The 27,951-nt window shown below is 49.3% G+C and overlaps 1 protein-coding gene across 3 annotated transcripts in view; it reads right to left on the reverse strand.

Annotated features, from left to right (window-relative positions):
* The window catches only part of Chst8 (carbohydrate sulfotransferase 8), a 141,561-nt gene that overhangs the window by 47,934 nt on the left and 65,676 nt on the right, over nt 1–27,951 (reverse strand). For all 3 annotated transcript variants that reach the window (NM_001107504.2, XM_087555176.1, XM_087555177.1), the window contains 1 exon segment: nt 27,056–27,271. In NM_001107504.2, coding sequence (NP_001100974.1) covers nt 27,056–27,185 — 130 coding nt within the window. In that variant the 5' untranslated portion in view covers nt 27,186–27,271.

The raw sequence follows: 27,951 nt of genomic DNA on the forward strand, positions 1-27,951 counted from the left end.
CAGACAGTGTATGTGGTGTGTCTGTACGTGAGTTTTTGTACATGTACAGTGTTACGTATGTACATATGTGTGCACTGTGTGTGGATGATATGTATATATCATGGTGGTGTATATCTGTATGTATGGGCGACTCATATATGTATGATGTGTAACATGTGTATTTATATATAGTATGCATATGTGTGCTCTGTGCATATGTGTGTGTGCTGTGTATGGATGGTATGTACATATGTGTGTATGTTGCAATGGTTAGTATATGTGTATTTGTGGGAATGAACGGTGTGTGGTGTCCACATGTATATGGTGTGCATGTCTATGTGTTCATTGTGTGTAGATGGGATGTACATGTATGTGGTGTGCATGTATATATGCATTCATTGTGTGTAGGTGGTGTGTATATGGAGTATTTATGCAGCTTCGATTATATATATACATATATATGTATGTAATGAATGGTGTATGTGTGTGGTGTATGTGGATTTGAGGATTGTGTGTACATGTGTGTAGTATATGCATGTATGGTGTGAGTCTGTATATACAAGGATGAGTAGTGTGTACCCCATTGGGACAGACAGTCCTTCTAGTTCCTCCCTCCTGTGCCCTTCCTCTCTCTTCTGATAGACAGGGGCTTCCTAGTAGGGTGGGCCTGGCTGTGGAGTTTCAGGGGTTCACGCAGGGGCTGCTAGGCTTTCTGTGGAGCCAGCTGCCACAGTGGAATCAGTCATTCACAAGAAGAATGGATGTCATGCTCACATGGGAAGCTGAGCCAGAGTCTCCTTTGTGGTCTGAGCCCTCCCAGTCTCAAACAGCAGCCAAGGAGATGATGTGTGACCATCATGGTGGCACCATCACAAGGCAGGACATCTACCTTCCTTGACTGGAGCAGTACACAGGAGCCTGACACACAGCGACTGTCGCGTGATGCCCTCCACTGAATGTGAAACCCAGGCTTGCTGTTGTTTTCCCTTTGGTAGCCACAGCAAGGGGCTCCAGCCCCATCTTGCCGAATGAGGCTTCCTGACCCTTGCTCATTCTGCTACACAAGGCTTATCCACTCCTGACCATCTTCCCAGGGCCCTAGGCAGTTCTGAAGGCTTGACAAACCTGGGGCTGGGCGCCTTGCAGCCCTCGGCCTTCCTTCCTCCCCTGACTCTGCGGGAAGGTATAAAGTGCAGCCCTGGGGCCAGCCCAGGTTCTTCAGGTGACCCCCGCCCCCAGTCATCACTCCTAGAATCCTGTCACATTCCTGGGTTTATTGTCCAGTACAGGGAACACTAGTGCTCTCTCTCTCTCTCTCTCTCTCTCTCTCTCTCTCTCTCTCTCTCTCTGTCTCTCTGTCTGTCCCTGATCCTCTCCCTTCTCCCCTTCCCCCAACACACACACACACACACACACACACACACACACACTTACACACTCCTCCTGGCTTTGAACTTGTTATGTAGCTTAGGTGGGCCTCTCCACCCTCCATCCCCAGCCTCTCGTGTACTGGAATGTCAAGCCTGTGTCACCACGCCTAGCTGTTAGGCTCTTTCAAAAGCACTCCTCTCTCAGTCTTTCCCCAGAGAACAATAGCTAGGGAGCTCCAGCCACAGACACTGGAGCCTCAAGTGGGGGTGGATCCTTGGACAGAATGCACACTTCTTGCAAGGGCACTGAGGCCTTGGAATGGAGAGACACAAGGAAGCCTGACTGAGAACCAACATACATACGTGATCTTGCCTTAGCTACACAGCCAGTTCCTGTTGTCTCACAGGTGCCCTGTGCCTTTCAGACTGGTGGCTAACAGGCAAGACGCAACCCCACCCTGGCCATCACTCGGGCCTGAGGACAGTCCTGTAATATGGCATGGGTTTCCCACCTGGCCCTCTCCCAGCTGACAAAAGGAATTCTCCTTATATGGGGGGGGGAGTGTAAATGGCTTTTAAAAACATTTATCAATGTCAGCCACATTGGAAAACACATTTCATTTGGGAGGTGACAGACGCTGGTGTCTCGCTGTAGAAAGCCACACCTATGATGTCATGGTGGGACTGGTGAGGGGAGGCTGGGCACATCTTGGGAACTTGAGGCTGGGGAGGGGGGAGCGAAGCAATGGAGTATGGGTAACTAGACCCCCAGATGAAGTCTGGAAGAGCAGGCACCCTGCAGAGCCAGGGGGCAGGGTGCACCTGGCATTCAGGAACCCCAGAGAGGTGCCCAGACCCTGATCAAAGCTGTCACCTCTCCCCACGAAGTGTCCCAAGCCCCACGGGATCTAACAGGGATTCAAGAGCTGGGGGCTGGCCTGGATGTGTAGCTTTCTCGCCCTCCTCTGCAGCCTGCAGCTTCTACCTCTTCCCGAGAAGGCTTCTGGGTAAACACAGAGGACTGAACACAGACATTTATCTCAGCTTCCCTCTAAGATCAGAGTGTAACGGCAGCAAAGAATAAAACAGATAGCAGCCCACGGTGACAAACAGCACTAGTGGAGGACGGCAGCAGATGACAGACTCCAACACATTTATGGAAAGTGGAAAAAGGACCAGGGGTGGGGACAGCTTCCACGGGTGAGAGGGACACCTCTGGCTAACCCATAGGGTGCGTGCGGAAGCAGGATGAAACCTGCAGTAGAGGAAGAGGACTTGAAAGGAGCAGGAGAGGCAGCTGGCTGGGAGGAAGGGACTTGAGCCTGAGACTCTGGGTGATTTTCTCCCTCTCAGTCTTAGACAGACAGGTCAGATCTGCCTTAGAAGAGTAAGAAGAGGACAAGGAGGCTCCAGGTTTGGATGGGGAGGGGGGTAACACTGAAACGAGGGAGTTAACTAGAAGCCTCCCTCCCCAGCGCGTACACAGAGAGGCCTTTCCCAAGGCTGGAGGTTATAAACCTGCTCTAGACTCAGGTGTGGGCTCCCCCCTAACTCATCGGTGTTGACGTCCTAACTTCCCAGACCTTCTTGAAGAGCCACAAGAGTGGGTCCCACATGGCTGTTGTCTTTATAAGAAGAGAAAGATAGGATTTAGATGCACAGTAAAGGCCATGTAAAGACACTGAGAGAGATAGCTCAGCCCTCAAGAGCAGGCATTGCTCCTCCAGAGGACCGGAGTTTGATTCCAGCACCCAGCATAAGGCTCACAACCACATATAACTCCAGCTCTAGGGCTATGACACCTCGGGCTCTGAGGGCTTCTGTACTCACAGACACACATACCCACAGACAGACACACAGGTACACGGACACACACACACACACAAACACACACACACACACACAAGAGAAAGAGAGAGGGGGGCACAAGGAGAAGGTGATACCTACAAGGCAGAGGGAGAGAGGAGAGAGAGAGAGAGAGAGAGAGAGAGAGAGAGAGAGAGAGAGAGAGAGAGAGATTTCAGAAGAAAACAGCCCAGCTAATACTTTGATCCTGGATTTCCAGATTCTAGGATTGTTATTTAAGCTACCTGGTCTACAGTGCTTTTGTTACAGCAGCTGTAGATAACTAGTATACTCTTTCTCAGCACTCTCCAGCAAGATGGCGGGCTCCTCACATCAAAACCCTGAGTTAAGGACCTGCTTCCCCCTATGCTACATGAGGCCTTTGGGGCTCTACTCATGCTGGTAAAAGTCACTAAGGGTCAGCAAGCATCCAGAAAGTCTCCACCATAGGAGGAATCTAAGGGAGCAAACAGAATAAGATGGCTCACAGGAAACAGAAAGAATTCATGCAGTAGTCAAAAACAAAACAAAACAAAACAAAAACCTAGAATAACTTAAATGCAAATCATCAAAGACATGGAAGCTGGAGGATTGCAGCTGCAGGTTCGAAGCCAGCCTGGGCTCTTTACTGAGCCTGCCTTGGAACAGAACAAAATAAAGCAGTATATAGTTACAATAAACCACCAGGATGTGGAAAGAAACAACAATCTGCATATGCCAATTAGAAAGAGGTCCACCATGCAGTGTGAACTGACAGAAAACCACAGTTTATGGAGTGCGATTTGTTTATGTCAGCGACAGCCATTTAAGACAGGCCTTAGGGATGGGCAGTAAAGAGTGCTTGCTGCTCTTGTAGAGGACCCGAGTTCAACTCCCAACACCGGCATGAGGCAACTCACAATCACCTGTAGACTCCAGCTCTAGGGGATCTGATAGTTCTGGCCTCTACAGGCGCTGCACTCACATGTACATGCCTACACCCAGACACATAATTAACAATGATAAAAATAAACCTTAAAAAGAAGGGTCTTAGGGGTTGGGGATTTGGCTCAGTGGCAGAGCGCTTGCCTAGGAAGCGCAAGACCCTGGGTTCGGTCCCCAGCTCCGAAAAAAAGAACCAAAAAAAAAAAAAAAAAAAAGAAGGGTCTTCTGAGTAAAAGTCTACACACTTACAATGTTTGTATGTTACGATTATATTCTAAACGGGTCCCCCCATGTGCCAAGTAAAGGTTCTATGGACTTCCTGCTCCATGGTGTTTTTGTTTGCCCAGGTGCCTCTGGACCCACAGAGAATCATTCCTAGCTGGTCTGCAGGAATGTACACGTTTGCTGAAGAAGCGGCCAGGCACACAGCAGGTGCTCAATGACAGTTCCCTGGAAAGGTGAGAATATGAACAGATATATGTTGGGATGAATGAGGGAGGGAGGGAGAGAGGAAGGGAGGGAGAGAGGAAGGGAGGGAGGGAGGGAGGGAGGGATGGATGGATGGATGGATGGATGGATGTATGTATGTTGGAATGGTCTAAGGTTTGGTGGATGGATGGATGGGTGGGTGTTGGAATGGTCTGAGGGTTGGTAGATGGATGGATGGATGGATGGATGGATGGATGGATGGGTGGGTGGGTGGGTGGTGGATTGATGAGGGGTGGTGAGTCAAAGCCCAGATGGGTGGTGAGCTAAATCATTAGCGAAGTGAAGGTCACCCTGTGTGCTGTTGTCTGCCCGCTGATGATCTATCTGCACACTTCTTGGGTCCTATCACCTTCTGCCTGAGCAGTCACTGATGCCCGGAGAAGAAGTTTAACCTGTTGAGTTGCCAAGGCAACCAGAAGCATGCTAGAATGCAGAGCTGACAGTCCCAGGGAAGTCTTGTCTTCTATTTGCTAAATTATAGTCCATCAACCTTCCCTCGAGGCCTGATCCTATCATTTCAAAAGCTGAATGGCAAGTCAGTGCATTCTTTCCCGATCTCATCTCTGAGGGGAAACTGCTATGACCTTGCCAAGAGCCCCATGTTACCCATATATACTTCCCATCTCCAGCGGTGGCTGAGATCATGCTGGAGACGGCAGGATGTGCTGGTGATGTCACAGCCAGAGGGCTTTAGGAGCACCAGGCACTTCACAATGTATGACCACAACCAAACGGCAGCCTCGAAAGGGAAGTATGAAAGTGACTTGCTCCTGGGCAGGGATGACTACGCTTCACTGTCCAGAAGGGGGACAGCTCAGAGGGTGACAGGGAGAGCATGATAGATGGATGCATGCCTAAGGGATGGATGGGTGATGGGTGATGGATGGGTGATGGGTGGATGGATGATGGGTGGATTGATGCATCATGCAATGGGTGATAGACAGAAAGATGGTGGGTAGATGGCTAGATGGCAGACAGAAGGATGATGGATGGATGAATAGATGTTTAAGTGCGTAGCCAGTGTCCTAGAAAAGTCACTTAGAGAGGAAGTAAAGGAGGAAAAAGTAACCACGGAGTAAGAAGGGGGCTGAGACAATAGGATATCTATATTAAAAAAGATGAAGGCAGGGGTCAGTAAGAGGGCTCATTGGGTGAAGGAGCTTGCCACCAAGGCTGATATTGCTGGGGCTTGGAACCCATATGGTGGAAAAAGAATGAACCCCTGTAAACTGTCATCTGACCTCAACTCATTGTGCACATGAGCATGTGAACACACACACACACATACACACACACACACATACACACACACAGACACACACACTAAATAAAAAAAATAGATAAATGTAATTTGAAAAGAAAAAGATGAGGTCAGGCCATTTGTTCACAGGAAACATACACATAAAATATCTCAGAACAGATCATAAACATACCAAAAAACTCAATAAATTTTTGGAAGAAAATCTAAGTGACTATCTTTGACCTTAGGCTAGGCAAAGATGTCGCAGACACAACACCAAAAAAAAAAAAACAAAAACAAAAAAACAAAAAAAAACCAACCAAACAAACAAAAAAAAAAAAACCAAAAAAACAAAACAACAACCATAGAAGAATTGTACTTTTTCAAATTAGAAAATTTTGGATTTCAAAAGACGCCACTAAGAAATCAAAAAGATGAGGTATAGACGGAGATCCTCTGCAGACCTGATGATGCAGGCCTGCAAAAGCAAAGAATCAGAACTCAGTAAAAAGACAGACCATTTCCACATGATTGTAAGACTGAATAGATACCTCACTAAAGGAAATAGTCAAAAGGCAATAAACACAGGCAGATACGTCCAACATCACTAGTCATTACAGAAACCCAAATTAAGGCCCAAAATGGGTCTCCTTACTTCACACTGACTGGCATGGTTGCAATTAGAAAGGCAGATAGTAACAAGTGCTGGTGACCTCATGGCGACATCGGCCCTGCATGTGAGTCGGTTGGCGATTTCTTTGAAAGTCAGCATACATTTTCTACCCAGCCTAGAAATTCTATTACTAATCATCTCCCCCCAAAGAAAGGCAAACATGTTCACGCAAGGTCGTGAATGGAAACATACACAACACTACACATAATAACAACAAGGCATGAACAACCTAGTCATCAACCTGTGGGAGAGTGAGCCGAATGCTATAAAATACAATGTTGATTGACAATATTGGAAAGAAGCAGAGTTTGCTTGTCCTGGTCAGTTTGACGCGAGTCATTTGGGAAGAGGGAGCCTCTTCCTGTAGGCAAGCCTGTAGTTCATCTCCCTGATTAATGATTGGCAGGTGGAAGGGCCATTCCTGGGCTAGCGAGCCTGAGTTCTCTAAGAAAGCAGGCTGAGCAAGCCATGAGGAGCAAGCCAAGAAACAACACCCTCCACGGCTTCTGCATCAACTTGTGCCTACAGGCTCCTCCTGCCTTGAGTTCCTGCCCTGATTTTCATCTGTGACGCAGTACAATCGGAGAGTTGTAAACTAAAATAAAATCTTTCCTCTCCAAATTGCTTTTAGCCATGGTGTTTTATCACAGCAACAGAAGCCATAACTAAGGCAGGGCTGACACTGAAGAGATTCTGAAGAGATGAATCTCAGAACATTTTTTTTAAGATTTATTTATTTATGTATGGGAGTACACTGTAGCTGTCTTCATTCAGACACATCAGAAGGGGGCATCAGATCCCATTACAGATGGTTGTGAGCCACCGTGTGGTTGCTGGGAATTGAACTCAGGACCTCTGGAAGAGCAGTCAGTGCTCATAAACGCTGAGCCATCTCTCCAGCCCCTCAGAAACATTTTTAAGGCAGTTGTATGACATACAAAATCTTGGGCTAAATGCCCAGAACTATAAACAAACAAACAAACGAACAAAAGAACATGATAGCAGGGACTGGAGAGATAGCTCAGTGGTTAAAAGCTCTTACTGCTCTTCCTAAGGAGCCAGGATCGGGTCCCAACACTCACCCATTGGGCAGCTCACAACTGTTTATAACTCAAGTCTAGACATTCTGATGCCCTACTGTGGCATCTGGCACTAGCACACAGACACGCAGACGCACATGTGCACAAACACATTGACATATACGCATATGTACGTACACAGACATACACACATAAACACAACACACACACATAACACATGCACACACATACACATGCATACACATATATACACGTGCACACACATACACACATAAATACAACACACACTACACACATGCACACATACATAAGCATGCACATGTATACATATGTACACACCCATGCACACGCACATGCATGCACACATGCACATGCAAACACACACATAAATAAGAACAAAATCTTTTTTTAAAAGGAACACGTGAAAGAGAAAGATGGCAGGTGGAAAAGGCCACTGCATGGACGTGTTTTGAAGACATGAACTTACAAAGAACGACTGTGGACTTGTGGTTACTTGAGCCAGGAGTGGAAATGAGGCGGGAGGTGACTAGTGACTTGGAATGAGCACAAGGGAATTTGGAGAGAGCAATGGAGATATCCTAAAATTGGATGGTGGTAATGGTTGCGCAGCTCTGTAAATTTACTAAAAATCACTGAAGTGTGCCATGTAAAAGGGGTGAGTTTTATGGTATGTAAATTATACAGTTCACTCTTGATAGCTGTGAGTTCTGCAATCTCTGATGCAACCAGCCGTCGACTGAAAATATTTCAGGGAAAATTGCATTTGTGTTGAACAGTTACAACCTTTTCTTGTCATTATTCCCTAAACAATTCTGAATAAATGACTATTTACATAGCATTTGCATTGTGTTATGTATTGTAAATAGGCCAGATTTGATACAAAATATATATTTGGGATGTTCATAGGTTGTAGACGCAATTGTTGCATCCTTTTATAAACCATAGAACTTGAGTATACAGGGAAGGGTGTTCTGGAACCAACCCCAAGAGATATGTACCTGAATAAAGCATGGCTCAGATGTAGAAACCCTGCCTAAGATCCTCCAGTGAGGGCTGAGGGTGTGGCTCAGTGGTAGAGCCCCTACCTAGAATCCCCCAGTGAGGGGCTGGGGGCGTGGATCAGTGGTAGAGCCCCTGCCTGGAATCCTCCAGTGAGGGGTTAGGGGCGTGGCTCAGTGGTAAAGCCCCTGCCTAGAATCCCCCAGTGAGGGGCTGGGGCGTGGCTCAGTGGTAGAACCCCTGCCTAGAATCCCCCAGTGAGGGGTTGGGGCAGGGTATCAGATGGGTGCTGCTTTGCTCTGAATGTGTTCAGTAAACTTATTGGGAATGTAATCCTTTAGTTAGTTCTATGTCTATCTTGTGAAGAGGTGGCACTTTGGGCGTAATTAGGGTGGGGTCATGTGGTTGGGGACTCCACAGCAGGACAAGTGGGTTTGTAGGATACAGACAGCTGCATGCTTGTTCTGTCTCATCATATGACACCGGCATACACTCATTCTCTGACATTGTAGGAAGGCTCTTGTCAGACCCAGTCTCCAGAGCGGTGATCATTAAATTTTTTCTCTTTGTAAATTATTTTGCCTTGGGTTTTTGTCACAGCAACAGAAAACCGAGGTAATTGGTAGGAGCCACGCTATGCTAGTGACTCTTCCCTTGTTTGTTCCTTCTCAGCAGGAGGTCACAGCACACTCAAGGCCTCTGGTCCAACTCTGTAAGTAGAATGAAGAGAGGACGCCTATTCTTAACCAGGGGCACTGCTGAAATGTCTGCTCGGGTAGAGGCGAGGTGCGTCAGGGATCTCTCACCTTAGCCACAGTGGGCTCCACCAGAGCAGGGACCACTCATTGTGCATTAATCAGCACTTTTCATAAGAGGCAGTTATGGACTCAGCCAAATTGTCCCTCAGCAGGTAAGGAGGTGTTTTATTTATATATATATGTATATATGTATGTATATATGTATATATATGCATGTATATATGTGTGTTTATAAACAGTTCATAAACACATATGTAGTATTCTGCCAATAAGAATAATAAAATTATATCATTTGCAAGAAAATGAATGGAAGTGGAAATATTAAATTATGTAAAAATAAATCCAGATAGACGAAGACCACTTATTTTGTTCTCATATACAATCTAAACACAGTGGTAGGAAGTTAGGGACAGAAACCCAGGGTTCTGTATATTTTAAACAGGCTGAGCGCCCCTAGGCTGGGGGATTCTAGGCAGGAGCTCTACCACTGAGCCACACCCCCAGCCTCTCACTGGGGGATTCTAGGCAGGGGCTCTACCACTGAGCCACGCCCCCAGCCCCTCACTTGGAGATTCTAGGCAGGGGCTCTACCACTGAGCCATGGGATGGGGATAGAAACTACCAGGTAGAGGCAACAGAAGCTAGGGTTTGTTAAAGTACTTGACATGCCTGCATGAGAATATAATAATGTAACCAACCCATCACCTTGTTCAACAAATACATACTAATAAAGAATTTCTCTGAAATAGGCTAGCCTGAGCTACCCATTGAGTTCAAGGCCAACCTGGCTTGGCCTTGATGGGTTTAAGATTAGCATGGGCTACAAAGCAATGTCTGAAGCAAATGAGCGAAAACCCTGGCAATAAAGGCCCACTCCTGTCATGTGATCTTTCTGTTCTCTCATACTGTCCACGCAGTGCCGGGAAGGGGATGAAGCCCACCACCATGCTGCAAGCTCTCTGCCATACACACTGAACGTGCTCCAAGTTCCGGCTTGATTTGAGCCAGGCCAACCCTTTAATTACCGCTGCCACTTCTAGCTAGGTTCTTCGAAAGAACTAATTCAAGCCGTGACCACTCGACCTGAAATTTTATGAATGTAATTTCATTATTCGGTCTGTCTGGGCTATGAGCAGGGGTTACGGTCACCACCTTTTGCTGAGTTCCAAGCCCAGCTGCCTCTGCCTGGGCTATCGCAGCCATGTCCTGTTTGTAGCAGGGAAAAGTTTCACAGAACACACAGCTCTGAGTTCAGGTGTGAAGCACTTCCTCCGGCAGGCAGGAGCAGAGGCAAGCACACCTACGGACACGCTCGGTCCTAGACAGGATTGAAGGTGAGACGTTACAAGGACCAGAAACAGTGTGCAAAGCTCAGGAACAAAGCAGGCTCTGAACAACAGGGTCTCCATTGCTGGTCTCCAGGGCCACGCACGCATGCGTCTTACAGACGGCTCTACCTATCCCAGAGCAGCTAACAGAGTCACAGATAAGAATCCACAGATTTTCATCGATCTGGAATCTAGGGTTCTAATTCAAACACAGCCACTTCCTGGTTGTATGACTTTGGTCCGGGGACTCTGTCCCTCTGGGATGGAGAAGGGTACTGGGAGGATCCGTGCAAGACTTTCTGTAAAGAATATAAAAATGCAGAGTCTGGGATATAGAAAGCCTTCAGTCTACTCCCATCACTCAAACCGCAACCTTCCTATTGGCCATTAAGACTCTCTAATTCTACTCAGAGCCCCTATGATGCTACTGACAGGAGGCATCATGGGAGAGTCCTACTTGGCCAGGCTTGGCTCCTTCTGGGGGTTCTTGCTAGGCATGGCTGCCACAGGGAAGGGAACTGAATGGAGCTGTCTCTACATAGAAAGCATACAATCAGGAATTCTTTTCCTATCTGATCCCACTCTATCCTCCCGGTGCCATAGCTCTGCGACTCAGCCATGCCATAGAAGGTCACTCTATGTTTGGTGGTCACTGCTGGGGAATGAGTTCAGGGCTTATACATGCTAGGTGGGAAACTTACTGCCAATCTATATCCATGGTTTCTTTGTATTCTAGGTAAGTATTTTGCTGGTGAGCCACACCTCTAGAATCTCATTGGTAGATTCTTTGCAGGGGTTGTGCTAGTGAGTAACACCATCAAACTCCTTCCTGGCTAATTCTAGGCACTCACTATAGCTCTAAGCTATTCTTTTAGGCCTTCATTAGTGGATCCTAGGCAGGGGCTCTACCACTGAGCCACACCTCCAGGCTCTCACTGGGGGATTCTAGGCAGGAGCTCTACCACTGAGCCACACCCCCAGCCCCTCACTGGGGATTCTAGGCAGGGGCTCTACCACTGAGCCACGCCCCCAGCCCCTCACTGGGGGATTCTAGGCAGGTGCTCTACCACTGAGCCACGCCCCCAGCCCCTCACTGGGGGAGTCTGGGCAGGGGCTTTATCATTGAGCCACGCCCCCAGCCCCTCACTGGGGGAGTCTGGGCAGGGGCTCTACCACTGACCAATATCCCTAACCTGATGAGAGCCCGTGTTTTCCTGGTTCCCTGACCTCTCTCTCTTGCTTTCTCCAGAGCGCAGGGACAAGTAGTTACTAGGTCTAGCAAGATGAGAAGGTCAGCTCAGCACAAAGACTGTCAGGACCATAGTCCCCAGTGATCAACAGGAGATGCCAAGTGCCAGGACTCGGGGTCTCTGCTGCACAGTTCCCGAGTCAGAGCTATGGCTGAGATCTTGCGGGTGTCTCTGCTGCACAGTTCCCGAGTCAGAGCTATGGCTGAGATCTTGGGGAATCCAGGTAAAAAGGTTATAGTCTCAGCTTCTTTGAAAAAATACAGCAAGGTCCAGGTATAGTGGGGCAAACCAGCCATCACAGCACTTGGGCACTTGAGGCAGGAGGATGAAAGGTTTGAGGTCTATCTTGCAGGATAGCCTGAGCTACCTGGTGAAACTTTGTCACAAAGAAGAAACAGAAGAGGTGAAAGGAGAGGCAGAGGCAGGGCAGGGGAGGAGGAGGAAGAGGAAGAAGAAGAGGAGGAGGAGGGAGAGAGAGAGAAAAAGCAGCTAAGTGCAGACCACTCGTCCAAGGAGAGGACCACTGGCCAGGACCGGACTCTCTGGCTTTGGAGCAACTAAGCAGAGTTCGGTGTATATCCTGGACAAGGCCAGACCACTCTATCAGTGACCTTCAGGTCTCTGAGGATGGCTGAAAATTCCCTTAAGCAGGCCTGAGAGGAGAAAGAAAGGCAGTCCCAATGTCTCTCCAAGACCCAAACCGTGAGAATGGGCATGTGCCCCCTCTATCAGAAACTAGTGCTTTCTCAGAGCTTCAGGGACCACAGAATGGGTGCAAACAAGCGCCACTATTTACCTGTATAGGTAAAAAATTTAAAGGATAGAATCTTCCACAGAGTGTTCTGGTGATTTGAGTTAGAAAAGCAGAGCCCCAAATCCTGGGAAGTAAGCTTTCTAATGAAAACATCAGCAGGTATGTAATGGCGAGCTTGGGGCTTAAATGAGATCTTCCTAGAGGCCTGAGGCATTCTGCAAATATTATCAGGAGGAGACAGATCAGCACTGACCCTAAGGCACAGGAACGGGGTTTGTGGGGATGTCAGGAGCTGGTGTGCACCCACATAGGTAGCTGACCTTTTGGTGCATAGCCTTATCCTGCTCACTCCCAGGCTCTCCCCGTGTCGGCTGTGCCTCTGCCCGCTAGTACTTCAGGTGTCAAAATGGCCACGGTGAAATTAGCTTTGGTTTTCAATAACCAAGACTAGCTCAGGGACCTTAGAAAGGACAACAGCCTTGTCTTTGGAGTTCAAGCCAATTCCCTACTGCTTGCATTAAGAATCGGGGGATCATGGGTTGGGGATTTAGCTCAGCGGTAGAGCGCTTGCCTAGCGAGCACAAGGCCCTGGGTTCGGTCCCCAGCTCCGAAAAAAAAAAAAAAGAATCGGGGGAACATAAGGCAGGAGGGAGCTGCCACAACCCCACTGGGCCACCTCCCCTAGAAACAGATGCCTCGTTCTGATCGTTATGTGTTCAAAGGCCTCAGCTGTCTTGGACCTGAGAACTGAGGACAAGTTTGAGGGACAGAGAGGTAAGACAGACATGAGACGGCCCCTCTTGGAGCCTCAGGTTACTTTGCGATTGGAGTCTTGGTTGCCAGGTGATGTTAATGATGCTGCTGGTCAGTAAGTGACTGAAGACAGGGGCCCAGGCTGTGAGACAGGACATTCGCCCTCCTCCTTTTGTCTTCCTGGAGCTCCTTATCAGGCCTTGGTGCAAACATGGTGTCCTAACAGACATCATTTTGGGGCATCTTATATACAATCCTAGTGTTTGCCTCCATCCCCAAGTCTGCAGTTCATTCTGGCCCAGACGGGGTGGGAAAGAGGCCTCCCCACCTCTAAGAACTCCCTCCGGACATGTGACTTGTGTCACACAAGAACAGTCTGATTCATCCCTGCATAGGAGGGACAATGAGTCGCTGTGAGAGGCAGAATCTAAAACCAGGCCACCTAGGGACAGGGCAGGCACCAGAACTGCCTGGCTCCGATGGGTCCATGCCCAGGTCCACACACAATGGGGACCTGGAGTCCTAGCTGGACTGTAATTTCAGAGGGTGTCTGCCATGGGTCTCAGTAACCATAATAGTTGAGGAACCTGGAGATCTACAATCAGGGAGTTGGGCTGTTTCCAAAATCTGTAAGGTGCACTCAAGAAAGGTCCTCTGTGGAGGGAAAGACAGGAGACTAACATTAAAAAAAAAAAGACCCAGAGACCCCGGCATGAAGGTAACGGGCAAGGAGAGAATGGAAAATGCCAGATCTGTGTTAAAGATGGCCCTGTCTAGTTCTGTGTTAGGCAGCTGCTGTCTAAGTGGAAGCTAACGGCCTCCTGAGGTGAAGACAGATAGAGAGAGAGCACCCAAGACAGTGCCTGGCACCCCTAAAACAACACGGCATCACACATTCTGAGGCTTAATTACATGGTCTTGTTTTGTAAATTACCATCCTGTACCTGCGTGCAGCCGTGGGGGCTTTTCAAAGCCAACGCCGTCCATTAATTCATTAAACCCACGCACCGCTCTGCCTTCTATTTTTAGCGTTTTACTGTAGCTCCCTGAAAGCATATGTCACGCTTCTATCAGCCACGATTGCCCCGCTTTCCTGTTCTGTCTTCACTTCTAATTTCCCCGCCCCTAGGAACCTTTAGCATAACAATGCTGGGACCATTTTCTATTAATATCAATTTTCAGATTACAGTAATATGATGTCTGTTTCCTAATTTAATTAGGTGATTCCTGTTATTAGTTCCCACACGCTCATTATTTCTCATTGAGCGTATTTCAGTGCACGAAAGGAAAGCATAGCTCGGGCTGCAGACCCCGGGGTGTCTTCAGGAAAACGTGAAAGTTCCCTCCATCTGCAGGACTAGGGAACGCAGGACATGCGGATCACACGGAGGAAGGACGTACTGGGAAGCTGCAGGCCAGGAATAGTCTAGGCTCAAGGGAGACAATATTGGGAAGAACAACTCTAGCTGTAGACACCGAGTGGTCCCCCAAAGTTAGGTGCTCCCAGAGAGTGTGAGAACGGGGATCTTCCAGGACTTCCACAAATACACAAGAGAACTCGAGGATGGACCGCAATAGCTAATTATTTTTAAAGATTTATTTTTTTAATCTATGTGTACCTGTTGTGTTTTAAGTATGTGCAAGTGGATGCAGTGTCCATGGAGGCCAGAAGAGGGCGTCAGATCCCTGGGAGCTGGGGTTACAAATGACTTGTGAGCCATTCAACCTGGGTGCTGGGAACCAAACGGAGGTGCAGCAAGCACTCTTAACCACTGAGCTGCCTCTGCAGTCCAGATTGGTTAAAAACAAAGATTTTTTTCCCTTGGTATTGAGGATTGAACCTAGAGCTTCATGGGTCCGTGCATGCTAAACAAGTGCCCCACTCCTAGGCTACATCCCAGCATCCTATTACCTTTGACTTAGAGACCATGTCTTGTTGAATTGTCTACGATAGCCTTGAACTCACTCTGAAGCCCAGGCCCCGCAATTAGCCTGCTTCTACCTCTGTAGTTTCAGGATCACAAGCCTGTGCTACCAGGTCCAGCTACGATGGTTAATATATACAAAGTGTGTGTGCCTGGATGTGTTTATGTGTGCCGTGTGTGCCCGGGGAACCCCCCAGAGGCCAGGGGCAGTTGTGAGCTGCTATTGTGAGTGCTGGAAACGGAGCTCAATCCCTGTGCAAAATCACTAAGTATCGTGAACCGTCTCTCTAGCCCCAATGGTTGATTTTGAGTGGCTCGGTTGGACTTAGAAGCATACTTCTGGCTGTGTTTGGGAGAAAGACTCTAGAACTGAGAAAGGAGGGAATATCTATCCTGCACCATGGGTGGTGCATGGGAAGCACCACCTCGTAGTCAGGAGACTTGGGTATAATAAGGAGAAAATATCAGTTAGTCCAGGCATTCCCCACCCCACACCTCTGTGTGTCTTTGTTTTTCTGTTTGTGTCTCTGACTCTCTGGCTCTGCCTTTCTCTGTCTCTCTGTATGTCTCTCTGTGTGTGTCTGTCTCTCTGTGTCTCTGTCTCTCTCTGTGTGTCTCTATCTTCCTATGTCTCTCTCTTTCTGTGTCTCTGTCTCTCTCTTTCTCCTTCCTAGCATCTATGAAGTACTTTGCTCTTTCACACCCCTTCCCACCATGATGGGTTGAAAACCTCTGCAAACTTGTTCACAGGAATCGTTCCTCCCTTGTTTTACTCAGACATTTTTGGTAAAGCAACAAAGAGCTGACTAACACAGGCTCCCATTCCAGCACCACCAGAAACCCCCAAACCCACCAGGGCTTGAGGACTCGAAAGCTCCTTTTAGCTCTTGTTGACTGATGGCCACAGAGGGCTTGGTGTCCACTCCTCCTTCATTTTTGGCCTCTGCCCAGCTGCAGGGGTTGGCCCTTCACACCACAATCTAAACATGAATGGAGCCCTGTGTTACGCAAAGGGCCATCTGGGGTTGCCAGTCTCGCCCAAGTGTTTGACTCCAACTGTGTACAATGAGTCTTCCTTCCTTCCTCCTGCTGGACCGTGGGGACTGAGCTGGCCTGGGAAGAACACACACACACATGGATTCCTAGAGTTTAAGGGGTCAGGAAGGGCAAGGCCTCATAAGTGTAGAAGGAGCAGTTGACCTTGATTCCCACCCACAGCCCTGGCTGGGAGAACCTGGCTGTGTTACATGATGCATAGGGGGCATGCCCCAGAAGACCTGAAAACCAGTGAAGTTGTGTCTCTGAGGTCCCAGAAAGGTGAGACAAGGGAGGGCAAGGCGTCCCCACTGAGCCGTGGGCGACACTCAGCAAGTTTGAAGATGGTACAGGTCTATTGTTTAGAAACACTGGGATCTGAGAGCCCCAGCCCGGCTGATTTTGCAATGATGTATTGCCAGCTACTTAACAGGATAGATCGCTGCAATTACATGTCACTTTTGATATTCACAGTCACAACAAGGATGTGTCAGCCTCACAAGGTTTAGAGGAAATATATATGATGTTCTGCAGTACCGTTAGAAAACGGCTTCAGGAAACAGACTCCAGAGGATTCCAGGAAAATCCACCTGTTTGGGGAAAGCAGCCAGCTCTGTGGAAATGGGAGGGGCTGGCTCCCTAGATCTGGGAGGAGTGAGAATTTTAATATCCCAGCTCTGAGAGTGCAGAGTTCAGTGCTAAGGGTCCAGGGAGGGTGTCATTACACTTTGACGGACTGGCTGAGAGTTTCTAGGCTGCCACCACTGTGGATCATTCGAGGCTCCGTGGATTTGAAGCTCTCAGGGGACACACCTAGACGACTGTAGTCTCTGTAGAAACCAGATGGACCTGGAATTGTAGAGTGGCCCTCAGCTCTGAACAGACAGGGCCATGGCCCCTAGTAATGTGGGACCCAGAATGAGGGCCACACGTGGTCTAGCCAGCACTGCTTTGTCTCTGGAGGACAACACGGGAGCCTCAAAGTCAGTCAGACACTAGGACTTTGGCTCTGTAGACTTGGGCTGAGAAGTCTTGGGTCAGAGGGTCAGCAGCATGTACTCTGAAGAAAGTCTCCCAGCCCCACAGACTGTGCCCAAGCCCACACCTGAAGTCTGCACCAAGTGGCTGATGGAGAAGTTAGGCGGATGTCCCACAGCAGGTTGACTCCAGGAAGCTCTGCTGACCCCTTCACCTTCTGGAGACCCAAGACTCACAGCCACCTTTGTCCTTTGAGTACCACACAGGTGAGTATTTCTCTCCCAGGATCCTTTGTGACAGGGCCATGTTTTTCCCACAATGCACTGGGGGGACTCTAGGGAAAGGTTCAAGACCTTGTCCTTGGTCTCCAGACTGTGTGCTCCTTGAAGCAGAGTCTACTCAGCCTTCCTCCACTCACCTTCACTTCTGCTTGCGCCCCTCCCCCAACCTCAGGTGGGCTGCACCTTGTGGGGTTCCTGCACAGAGAGGTGCACACAGGTCTCTCCCCAGCTGGCAAACCAGAGACCCACATGCCATGATTCTGTCCCAGGACAGGCAGAAACCTGATCCCAACCTCGGCATCTAGCCCAACAGATGTACAGACGTATATCCATACCAGCTCCTTCCAGAGCAGAGAGCTCCAATAGCCCTGTCCACCATCACTGGCCCCAGGACCCCAACCTCAAGTAATGAAGAGGATAGAGAGGCAGAAGAAACCTTCCGATGATCTGTGGGTGTGGAGCCCCTTGTTAGAGAGGTTATAGAGCACCACCCCACACGCTGCCTACGGCCTCAGGTTCCCTAAGCCTGAAACAGAACCCATGATCCCTGCCCTTCCCTGTCAGAGTTACCTGGGAAAAGGGACCTTCTACCTGCATCTGCTAAAGCCAGACACCTCAGAGGTCGTCTTCTTCCGTCTTCCTCCTCCCCCCACCCACCAGGTCACCAACTCAGCTCACACACAACCCTCCTTGGTGTCTGTTGCAGTTTGAATCTGAAAAGTTGTCCACAGGCTCATGTTCTGAACACACTAGCCACAGTTGGTACCATTATCTTCAAGGCTGTGAGGCTTTTAGGAGGTGGGTCTGGGTGTTGGATGCGGGTCCCTAGCACAGACCTTTGAAGGAAATGTGTCTATCTTATTTCCGGTCTACCGTCACTACACTCCACCCTATCCACACCCCCGACGTCAGACAGAGACATTCTAGGGCTTGTCCCTCAATAATGATTTGAAAGTCCCTGAGACCATGAGCCAAAAATGAGCCCTTCCTCCCTTAAGTTGTGTCTGTCAGGCATTTTGCAGTACTGATGGCTCCGTATAAGAGTACTGGCTGCCTTTGTCGGCAAAGGACAAAGGATCAGTTCATTCTCAGCAACCACACTGGGCCGCTAGTTTATAACCAGCTGTAATTCCAGTCCTCGGGGATCTGCCGCCCTCTTCTGGCCTCTGTGAGCACTGCATGAACATGGTACACACACACACACACACACACACACACACACACACACACACACACACACACACTTTAAAAATCAGTCTTTTTTCAAGCTGGACACGATGGTGCATGTCTTTAATCCCAACACTCTGGAGGCAGAGGCAGGCTGATCTCTGTGAGTTTGAAGCCAGCCTGGTCTACAGAGTGAGTTCTAGGTCAGAGCTACACACTCTGTGTCTCAAATAACACAAAACATAAAACAAAACAAAATCAACATTTGTTTTCTGTTTCATCCAACACTGGTAGAAACTCTTCAACTCGAATCCTAGACCAAGGCTCAGAAATGGTACCAGTAACTAATACTGTATCCTCCTCTCGCCTGCTCCGATCTGCTGTATCCCGTGTGTCCACCTGTTCTGCTCAGGTATGTCTCGTCATCCTCATGCTCCCTATCCCATGCAGCCACTGGAATGATAAAAGATTTATTTTTATTTATGTGAATGTGTGTTTGTGCACATGGGCATGAAGGCATCTTCCAGCAGCTGAAGGCCCTGGAGCAGGCACTACAGGAAGTTGTAGGTGGCGTGATCTGGATACTGGGAACCAAACTTGGGTCCTCAGCAAGAGCAGCAAGCACTCTAAACCACTGAGCCCCCCTCTCTCCAGTCCTAGAAGGAGTTTCCTCATGTCCCATTCCTCTGTCCAGGGTGCCCAGTTTCCCATCTCCCAGGGCAAGGACTAGCTCTGCCCCATGTATCCCAAGGTGGAGAGGGGAGGTGTTGCTGGGACTAGAGCCTGGCTGATTCTTCAGCCATAGGTGATGTCTCAGCCTCCAAGCCCCTCAGAGCTCCTCACATGCCATATTCGTTCTAGCCTCAACATATTTGTCAACACTGGGCTGTGCTATGGGCCTGAGATTTAGTGATGCCAGTGGCCTCGTGTGCTGGAGATGTGGGGAGCAGGTGCTCAGCAGTACAGGCTGGCTCTGAAGCCTTGGCCTTTGTGCCTTGGTCATGGTTCTTCACTTCCCTGAGCTCATGGGGCCCACCACCCAATGGCGCAATAGTAAGTAACTCCCAGGGACTTCTACAGTGTCCAAGGTGTGTAATTTGCCTGCCGTGGGGCCTGACATGTGGTCAGAGGCTGGCAGTATCTATCTGGTCAATATCTCTGTGTCTGAGCTACCAAGTGACCATTTGGCATACCATACCAGAAGCCACGTGTTATAAGAACCATGCTGGGGTGTGGAAGTGGATGCCTATAATTCCAGCACTCAGGAGGGAGAGGCGGCAGGATCCAGTTCAAGGCCAGCCTCATCTACTAGCAAGTTCCAGACGAGCCTGGGCTACACAGAGAATTCCATTCTTAAAAAAAAAAAAAAAAGAAAAAGAAAAAGTCTTTGCTTAGCATAAGACTTTACACATGGTAAATGCTCTTGTCAACATTGGTGGTTTTTACTCTGAAATATTCTTGTTCTAAGAAATGACTGCTCCAGGGTGCCACACAGACAGAGAAGCCATCAGTGGCTGTCCCTTCGTCTAAACCAGAGGTCATCATAGAAGGGACAGGGCTGTGACAACGGTACCTCAGCCACAGCTACTCCATTCTGGGAGAGAGCAGAGAGCCCCGAAATGCAGGGAGAGCCTACTTTAGGAAAAGCCACTCTGCGAGAGCCAAACAATACAGAACTTGGACCAGGCAGACGGCTCACTAGGTTAAGGTGCCCGCTGCCAAGTCCCCAGGACCCAGAAGGAGAGAACTGACTCCTGCACGCTGTCCTCGGACCTCTACAAGCGCTCCATGTCATGTGCCCCGCCCCGAATAAATAATAAATTAATGCAATTTAAAATTCTAAATGACTGATTGATTTATTTATCTCTATGGTCTGTGCACTGGTGTTTTACCTGACTGTATTTCTGTATGAGGGTGTTGGATCCCCTGAAACTGGAGTTGCCTTGTGGGTGCTGGGAATTGAACCTGAGTCCTCTGGAAGAGCAGCCAGTGCTCTTAACCTCTGAGCCATCTCCCCAGCCCCCATTAACTTAAATTTTTAAAAAGGATTATGTAAAAGTGATAAAAAACAGAATCTGCATGATAAAGTATCTCCTTCCTCTCTCTCTCTCTCTCTCCCTCTCCCTTCTCCCTCCTTTTCTCCCTCCCTCCCTTTCTCCCTTACTCTTTTCTCTTCCTCCTCCCCCCCTCTCCAATGCTCTGTACCTCAGGCTGGTCTTGAACTCACTCTACGGCCAGAGTTAGCCCAGACCTCTCGATGTTCTTGCCTCAGTCTCCCTCGTGCTGGGAAGCCAGCCTGCACTGCCAACCCTGGCACTACTTTTTCTTATTACTCCAACCGGCCCGTCAACCCCACACTCACTTCAGCTTCATGGGTCGCTGACAGCATCTCACCTGGCCCCATTCAGACAAAACCCCATCCCGTCTAAGCAACGAGGAAGGAATGATGGAAGGCGGATGAGGCCTCGGTGTGACCCCTGATGGAGGGGCAGATGGAGGCGTGACCACTGGCAGCTCACAGACATTACAGGAGGGCAGGAGGGCATGAGCTGCCTGGCAGGAGACCACAGAGCCACATGTGAATTCTCATTAAAGAAGCCAAGGGGAACCAAACCAAATCTATGTGTGCCCGCTTTGCGAGGCTCTCCCAACTGGAGGTAGAGCACAGAAAATAAAGGACAAATTGTTGCAATTAATTAAGACTGCAATGGGAGCATTCTATATGACCCATGGCCCAGTGTCCTGAGTAAACAGGGAGAGTCAGAAACTTACACGTAGAGAGAGATTTAACGGGTTCATCAGGAAACCGCACTGTGTGGCTAGACCTGAATCCTGGGTAAGACCCTGGAGGCACATATGTGTATATCTACGAGACAGTAAAGTTTCAACACCAACCAGTCATTTGAGTCTTTAAAATAATTTTGTTTTTTTTAACACAGGGACTTGCTATATTGCCCAGGCTCACCCCAAACTTGGAACTCCCCAGCCTCAGCTTCTCAAGGATTGCCCGCTCAGCCGTTGGATGCTTTTAAGGGAATGTAAGATGGTTGGATGTGAGGCTACAAACAAGAATTCTTCTCATCCGAGCTGAGAACCATTGAAATATTTATGTGTGAATTGGGTCAATAACTGCTGTGGACCTCAAAACTCAGATATAGGGAGAAACATGCCGAGAGGGAGAGATGGAGCTAGCCTGGCCAGGCTGGGGTGCTGGGGAGGGGGGCAGGCACTTGGGGTTCATTTTTCTATCATCCCGATCTTAATTCTATGTAATACAGAGTTCACAGCCGTTGAAATGGTGTGCCAAAGTGAATGCAGACTCGGCCTTCTGAAGTCTCATTGTGCTGAGTCTCTTATCCCCAGTCCGGTCTTTTATTAGGAGAAGGGCGAGCCTTCTATCAAGGGTCAAGAAGTGACCTTCTTGGGCTGGGCATGTGGCTTGGTAGTTGAGCACTTGTGTAGGATGCTTAAGGCCCTGGGTTCAAACCCTAGCGTGTGTTCCTAGCTAGGTGATTCCAGAAGACACTGGAGAGGCTGCAGCAGGAGCATTATGAGTTTGGGGCTAGCCTGAACCACATGGTTATACACAGTCACACAAACAAACACACCCGGGGGCAGAAGCTCTGGCCTTAGGACTTGCGATTTTGTAGACTGGAAAAATAATTGTAATTAGATAGGTAGGGTTCTCTGGTAAACAAGAAAATCTAATCTTAGAATGAAGGTTAGCTCTCGGATACCTAATCTGCTGTGGTCTGATTCTACAGTGATCCACACGCTCATCTTCTGAGTGCTTGGGCCTCCAGTTTATGGCCCATTTTGAAGGTCATGGGGGCTTTAGAAGGTTTGGCTGGGCTGGAGGAAGTCTGTCACCAGAGACTCTGGTCGACTCTGGTCCATGCTCTCAGCTTCCGGTCTGCCATCTGGGAGGGGCCTTTGCCTCAAGCTGTGGCCACGACGTTCTCCCCACCCCCACCCATGATGGACTGAAACCAGGAGCTGAGACAGTTGTTTCTGTCTGGTCCTAAATTCGCTTCCAAAGGGGCTCACTTAAAATATAGCACTCTTTTATAAAAAGAAAACATGGCCCACTGTGGTGCTTTCAATAAAAGTGGCCCTCATAGGCCCACAGGGAGTGGCAGTATTGGGAGGTGTGGCCTTGTTGGAGTAGGTGTGGCTTTGTAGGAGGAAAGTATGTCTCTAGCTGTCGGCTCTGAGCTCAAGCAAGATGACACCCTGCCCCCCCCCAACCCTGCCCTGTCTCATTTTCTTCCTGCTGCCTGAGATGTAGAACTCGCAGTTCCTTCTCCAGCACCATGTCTGCCTGGTGCGCCCGTGCTTCCCGCCATGACAGTAATGGACTGAATCTCTGAAACTGTAAGCCAGCCCCAATTAAAGGGTTTTTTTTTCTTTTATAAGAGTTGGGGTGGTCATGGTGTCTCGTCACAGCAATGCAAACCCTAACTAAGACACCCACCTTACAGAAGTTGGTAATTTTGTATGATTCTGTTTGATGCCCTAGCTCAGCTGACATGGGCTAGCTGGCCCTGGAGAGATTCAGATATGCCACAGTTAACCACGTCTGTCAACTTGACACAAACCTAGAGTCACCTGGCGAGAGGGAACCTTAACCAAGAAGTGTCTCTATTAAATTAGTTTGTGCCTATTGTCTGTAAGGCATTTTTTCTAAAGATTTATTTATTTATTTATTTTGTATATGAGTACACTGTTGCTGTCTTCAGACACACCAGAAGAAGGCATCGGATCCCTTTACAGATGGTTGTGAGCCACCATGTGGTTGCTGGGATTTGAACTCAGGACCTCTGGAAGAGCAGTCAGTGCTCTTAACCACTGAGCCATCTCTCCAGCCCTGTAAGGCATTTTTAAAAATGTTAATTGTGTAGGAAAGCCCAACCAACCTTGGGCAGTCCCATCCCTACACTGGTGGGTTTGGGCTATACAAGAAAGCTAGCTAACATGAGTCAGAGAGGGAGAGCACCAATGACCTTTATTCCTCCACGGTTCTTGCCTTGAATTCCTGCTTACCTTCCCTCAGAGATGGATAGGGACCTAGGAGTCATAAGACGACATCCCCCTACACTGCCTTGTTCATGGTGTTCATTACAGTGACAGAAAGCAGCAGCCTAGAACAATGTGCTTTCAATGCCTAGCAACTGTTCAGCGAGATCTGATCAGAGAGGAACCCAGAAAAGCCACAAGCACAGACGAAATTCATTCCCTTTCTCAAGTTGGTTCCTTGGCACCGATCTGCCAGCCTCTCCCGTCTTCTTGACGTTACAGAACCCACAGAACTCTCATTCTTATTCTCAGCAAACTTCATACCCTGGTGTGGATTTTCCCCGTGTTCCAGTCCTCGCCGGGTGTCCCTGCTGACAGGGCAACAGCCTTGTAGCCTACACCTCCTTGGAACAGAGACTCCCAAAGAGAGGGCTTGGTCAGGGCCGTCGGGCCACCCGGCACGCAACTGGGCGCATATGCTTTGTAAGCAATGGTTTCCAACAGATAAATGTAATCAAGGTTTGTGTGCTCAGAGAAGCCAACAGGATGGGGTTGTTTCACTTGAAGGATCAGAAGAAAATTGTAACTAATGTTGTGGAAAATTACTTTGATATTGCTTTCTTGCTACCGAATCACAATTAGGCTGCTGCGAGTGGTACAGGGAAGGAATAAATGAATAGAAACAAATCAACACAAACAGCTTGTGTCAGGAGCACTTCGCTCAGGGAAAGGAACGTAAGCATTACTTAAAGTTTTATGACTGTGTTTGGTGTGATTTACATAGACCTGCACGGCTGTCCATCACGTAAGCACGTTGAGGGTGGCTCCCCTGCATCTGCCAATAGAACTTCACAAGTGAAGACCCACCCACGCTCCTCACCTGGCTCCGCCCACCGCAGGGGCCGCCCCACGCTGATCCCTCACCCTGCGAATCTGAGGCTCAGAACTCCCAGCCACATTCTGGTTCCCACCCACCTGTAACTCACACATTTGTGCACTTGGGCAGCAGTGTCAGGGCAATGCTAGGTAGAAAGGGGGACAGGAATCCAGTGCCTGTGAATTTAAGGGTTCTGCTCTGCCGGCGGGCTGTAGGCACGGAAGGGCATATCCTAGGATCAACAGAGCAGAATCTCACCCGGCAACAAATGAACTATCCCAGGAATGGATCACAGAAGGAATCCTCCTGCCCCACATGGACACCGTACATAAACTTATGCCTTTCCTCCCTGGCCCCTCCCACCGTGCAGACATCAGATAGTTAGACACTAGGCCTCTGTGTACACCACAACCACACACATTAGGGGATCCACCAGAGGCTCGACTCCTCCAAGCAGTCTTCAAGCTCCCTTGCTCTCTGGTTTCTTTTTGCACATAGACTACACAGAGTCACAGGGACCATTTTGTTCCTGTATCGTGATGGTTCTGTCCTGTGGGACCCAGCTGTGCCAACTCAATGTCACTAGCTATTCTAGAGCTCTCAAGAGGCTACAAAGTCCCCCAGAGGAGCCAGCTCAGTCACGAACGCTCGCTTCTTCAGAAGCTGGGAGAAGCCGGGCCCATTTTTGACAGTCGCCAGCTGTAGAGGTTGACCCCGGAATGCGTCAGCACAGTGGCTTACAGGCTGTTTCTAGGGCCTGCCACTGAGCTTGCTTCTTACTCACTGGCATGAAAGGGATAACTCATCATCCTCCCCGCCCTGTGCAGGGCTTCTGGCCGCAGCTGCAGGGTCCAGGCAGGATCGGGGCTCTCTGTGTGTTCCTTCTTTTCCTCTTGAGGCCTGCGGCCCTCCATCTGGGCTCAAGGCCACCGTATCGAGGTTCAGAGCTCCATTTTGCAGAAGCAAAACAATGAAGTGGGTGGTACAAAGAAGGGGGCCTGAGTTGAGGGGAGCTGCGGGTAGTGCTAGGGAACGAGCCCCTGGCTGGAGAACGGGCACCCATTCCTCCTGTGCTTCAGGCTGCAAGCCGGAGTGTCACGGGAAGCCATCGGTCTAAACCTCTGGCCCCCACATCTCTTTCATCCTGTCCCTAAGAAGTGTGTTCATGCACATGTCCCTGGAGAGGAAGTACATCTCTGAGGGCTCCTCACAATAGATCTTCTAGTGCTGTGGCCTGCAAGCCCAGGTTTCCTCTTCCTCCTAAGCAGATTAGCCTGTGACAGCCAGCTCCATCACAGCTTGCTTCAAGAGCACCGGAGAGCTCCTCCTTTCACGCCCTATCTGCCTTAAGTCTTCCACATGATCCTCCCACTCTCTGCACCCCACCATCCCCAGCAGACATTGACCATTCCAATGGGTCACAGGCACAGAGAGAACGGGGGTGTGTGGTAAGAGTGGGTCTCAGCCTCACAAAGCCAGTATGTGACTTCATTTCTGTCTCAGGCCAGAGGAACCAGATTTGAGGGAAACCCCGGGCTGGACAGGGAAACTGAGTCATATTCCAGACATGTGAGTTCATGAAGACAATCAGGGGTCTGAAGAATGGCTCCTCAGACTTCCACCAGCAGGCCTGTCGCCCAATAAAGTAATTAACTAATGTAACAAAATTATTTTTTGAGCTGGGATTTCACCACACAGTCCTGGCTGGCCTGAGACTTGCCATGTTGACCAGGCTGGTCTCACACTCAGAGGCTTCATCTGCATCTGCCTCTGCCTTCCAAGTGCTGGGACTAAAGGTGTGTGCCACCCCACCAGCTATAACAGAAGTTTTCAAGAGAAGACATGTTCATCTGGGTCTGACGGTGCTGCCCTATAAGGCCAGCGACTCAGGAGGATAAGGTAGGGACACAAGTTCAAGGCCAGACAATGAATCAAAATAAAAATAATAAAAAAAAAATGATCAAGGGGTAAGACCCTGGGTTCAATTTCCAGTGACATTTTTTTAAAAATAGAAAGACGTTTATCCTCTGGTATTCAGAACAATGTGGAAGACGTCCCGAGAGTTGGCAGGCTTTCCTGAGCCTGAGATTCCCTGAAGACAACAAACTGGCTGACCAGATGGGCAGCCTCTCCATCGCCCACACCAGGGGCTGCTCAATTGCTATGGAAGCCAAAGCCACAGCCTTGAAACTGGAGGCCTGACACCCCCACACTGACACCAACACCTGCTAGGAGGAAGTCAGGGCCCTTTCTCGGTTTACAGGGGCTACCATCCTCCCAGCCTCAGCACCCCAGGCCATCAGGAAAGTCTGCATGTGGACCCGCAGTGGTAAGCAGCAACCTCGGGGCTCACCTGGAAACTGCTGGGGGCTGAGCTCTATAGGGTCCTGCAGGCTGATGAAGAGAAGCAGGCCCGCAGCTCCAAACAGCAAGATGGACGAGAACATGCAGGCTAGCCGCATTGTTCCGAGTCGTGGGGTCATCCGGGGCGCACTCCGGGGTCACCTCTTGGGTGTAAAAGGCACGTTCTTCCCTCATTATCCACACCAGACATCCATCAGGCTGGGATCTACAAGACGAAAGGGAAGAAGCAGGTTTCAGTTGCAGGATAGCCCATCGGGCTAAGGCCCCGTGTCTCTGTCTCTCTGTCTGTCTCTCTCACTGTGTGTCTCTCTGTCTGTCTCCCCCCACCCCTCCCCCCCGTGTGTGTGTGTGTGTGTGTGTGTGTGTGTGTGTGTGTGTGTGTGTGTCCTGTGCATGCATCCCTCTCTTCCTCCTTTTGGACTCGGACTCATTATGCAGCCTAGAGTGGTCCCGAACTCACAATCCTCCCACCCCTGCCTCCTGAGTGTTGAGATCACAGCCATTCACCACATGCCTGTCCACTCTGACCTTCTGAAGCCCACAGAGGCTGAAGGGGCTTCTGTTGCTCCCTGCACCTCTGCCTTCCCTACAAGGGTCTCCTGTTTGCACCTTCCATAAAGTCACAGAGAGGCGCACTCTCTCGTTGTTGGGGGACAGTTAAAGGTGGTGAGAGCCTTGGCAAACCGGTGAGCACCCCCCTACCCTGCCCAGCTGCGTGAGCCTCCCAGGAAACACCATGCTCCCTCCAAAGGCTGCTCGCGTTCCTGCATCCCTGCTTGCTCTTCTGGCCGCTGCAGACTCAGAGCATGCGCAGAGCTGTCCGTCACCTTCGCTCTACCATAAGAACGGAAGAAATGTCCTCAACGCTCTAAGTACAAATGAATC

This window comes from Rattus norvegicus, chromosome 1, assembly GCF_021556685.1.
Source record: "Rattus norvegicus strain SHRSP/BbbUtx chromosome 1, alternate assembly SHRSP_T2T, whole genome shotgun sequence".
Taxonomy (NCBI): domain Eukaryota; kingdom Metazoa; phylum Chordata; class Mammalia; order Rodentia; family Muridae; genus Rattus; species Rattus norvegicus.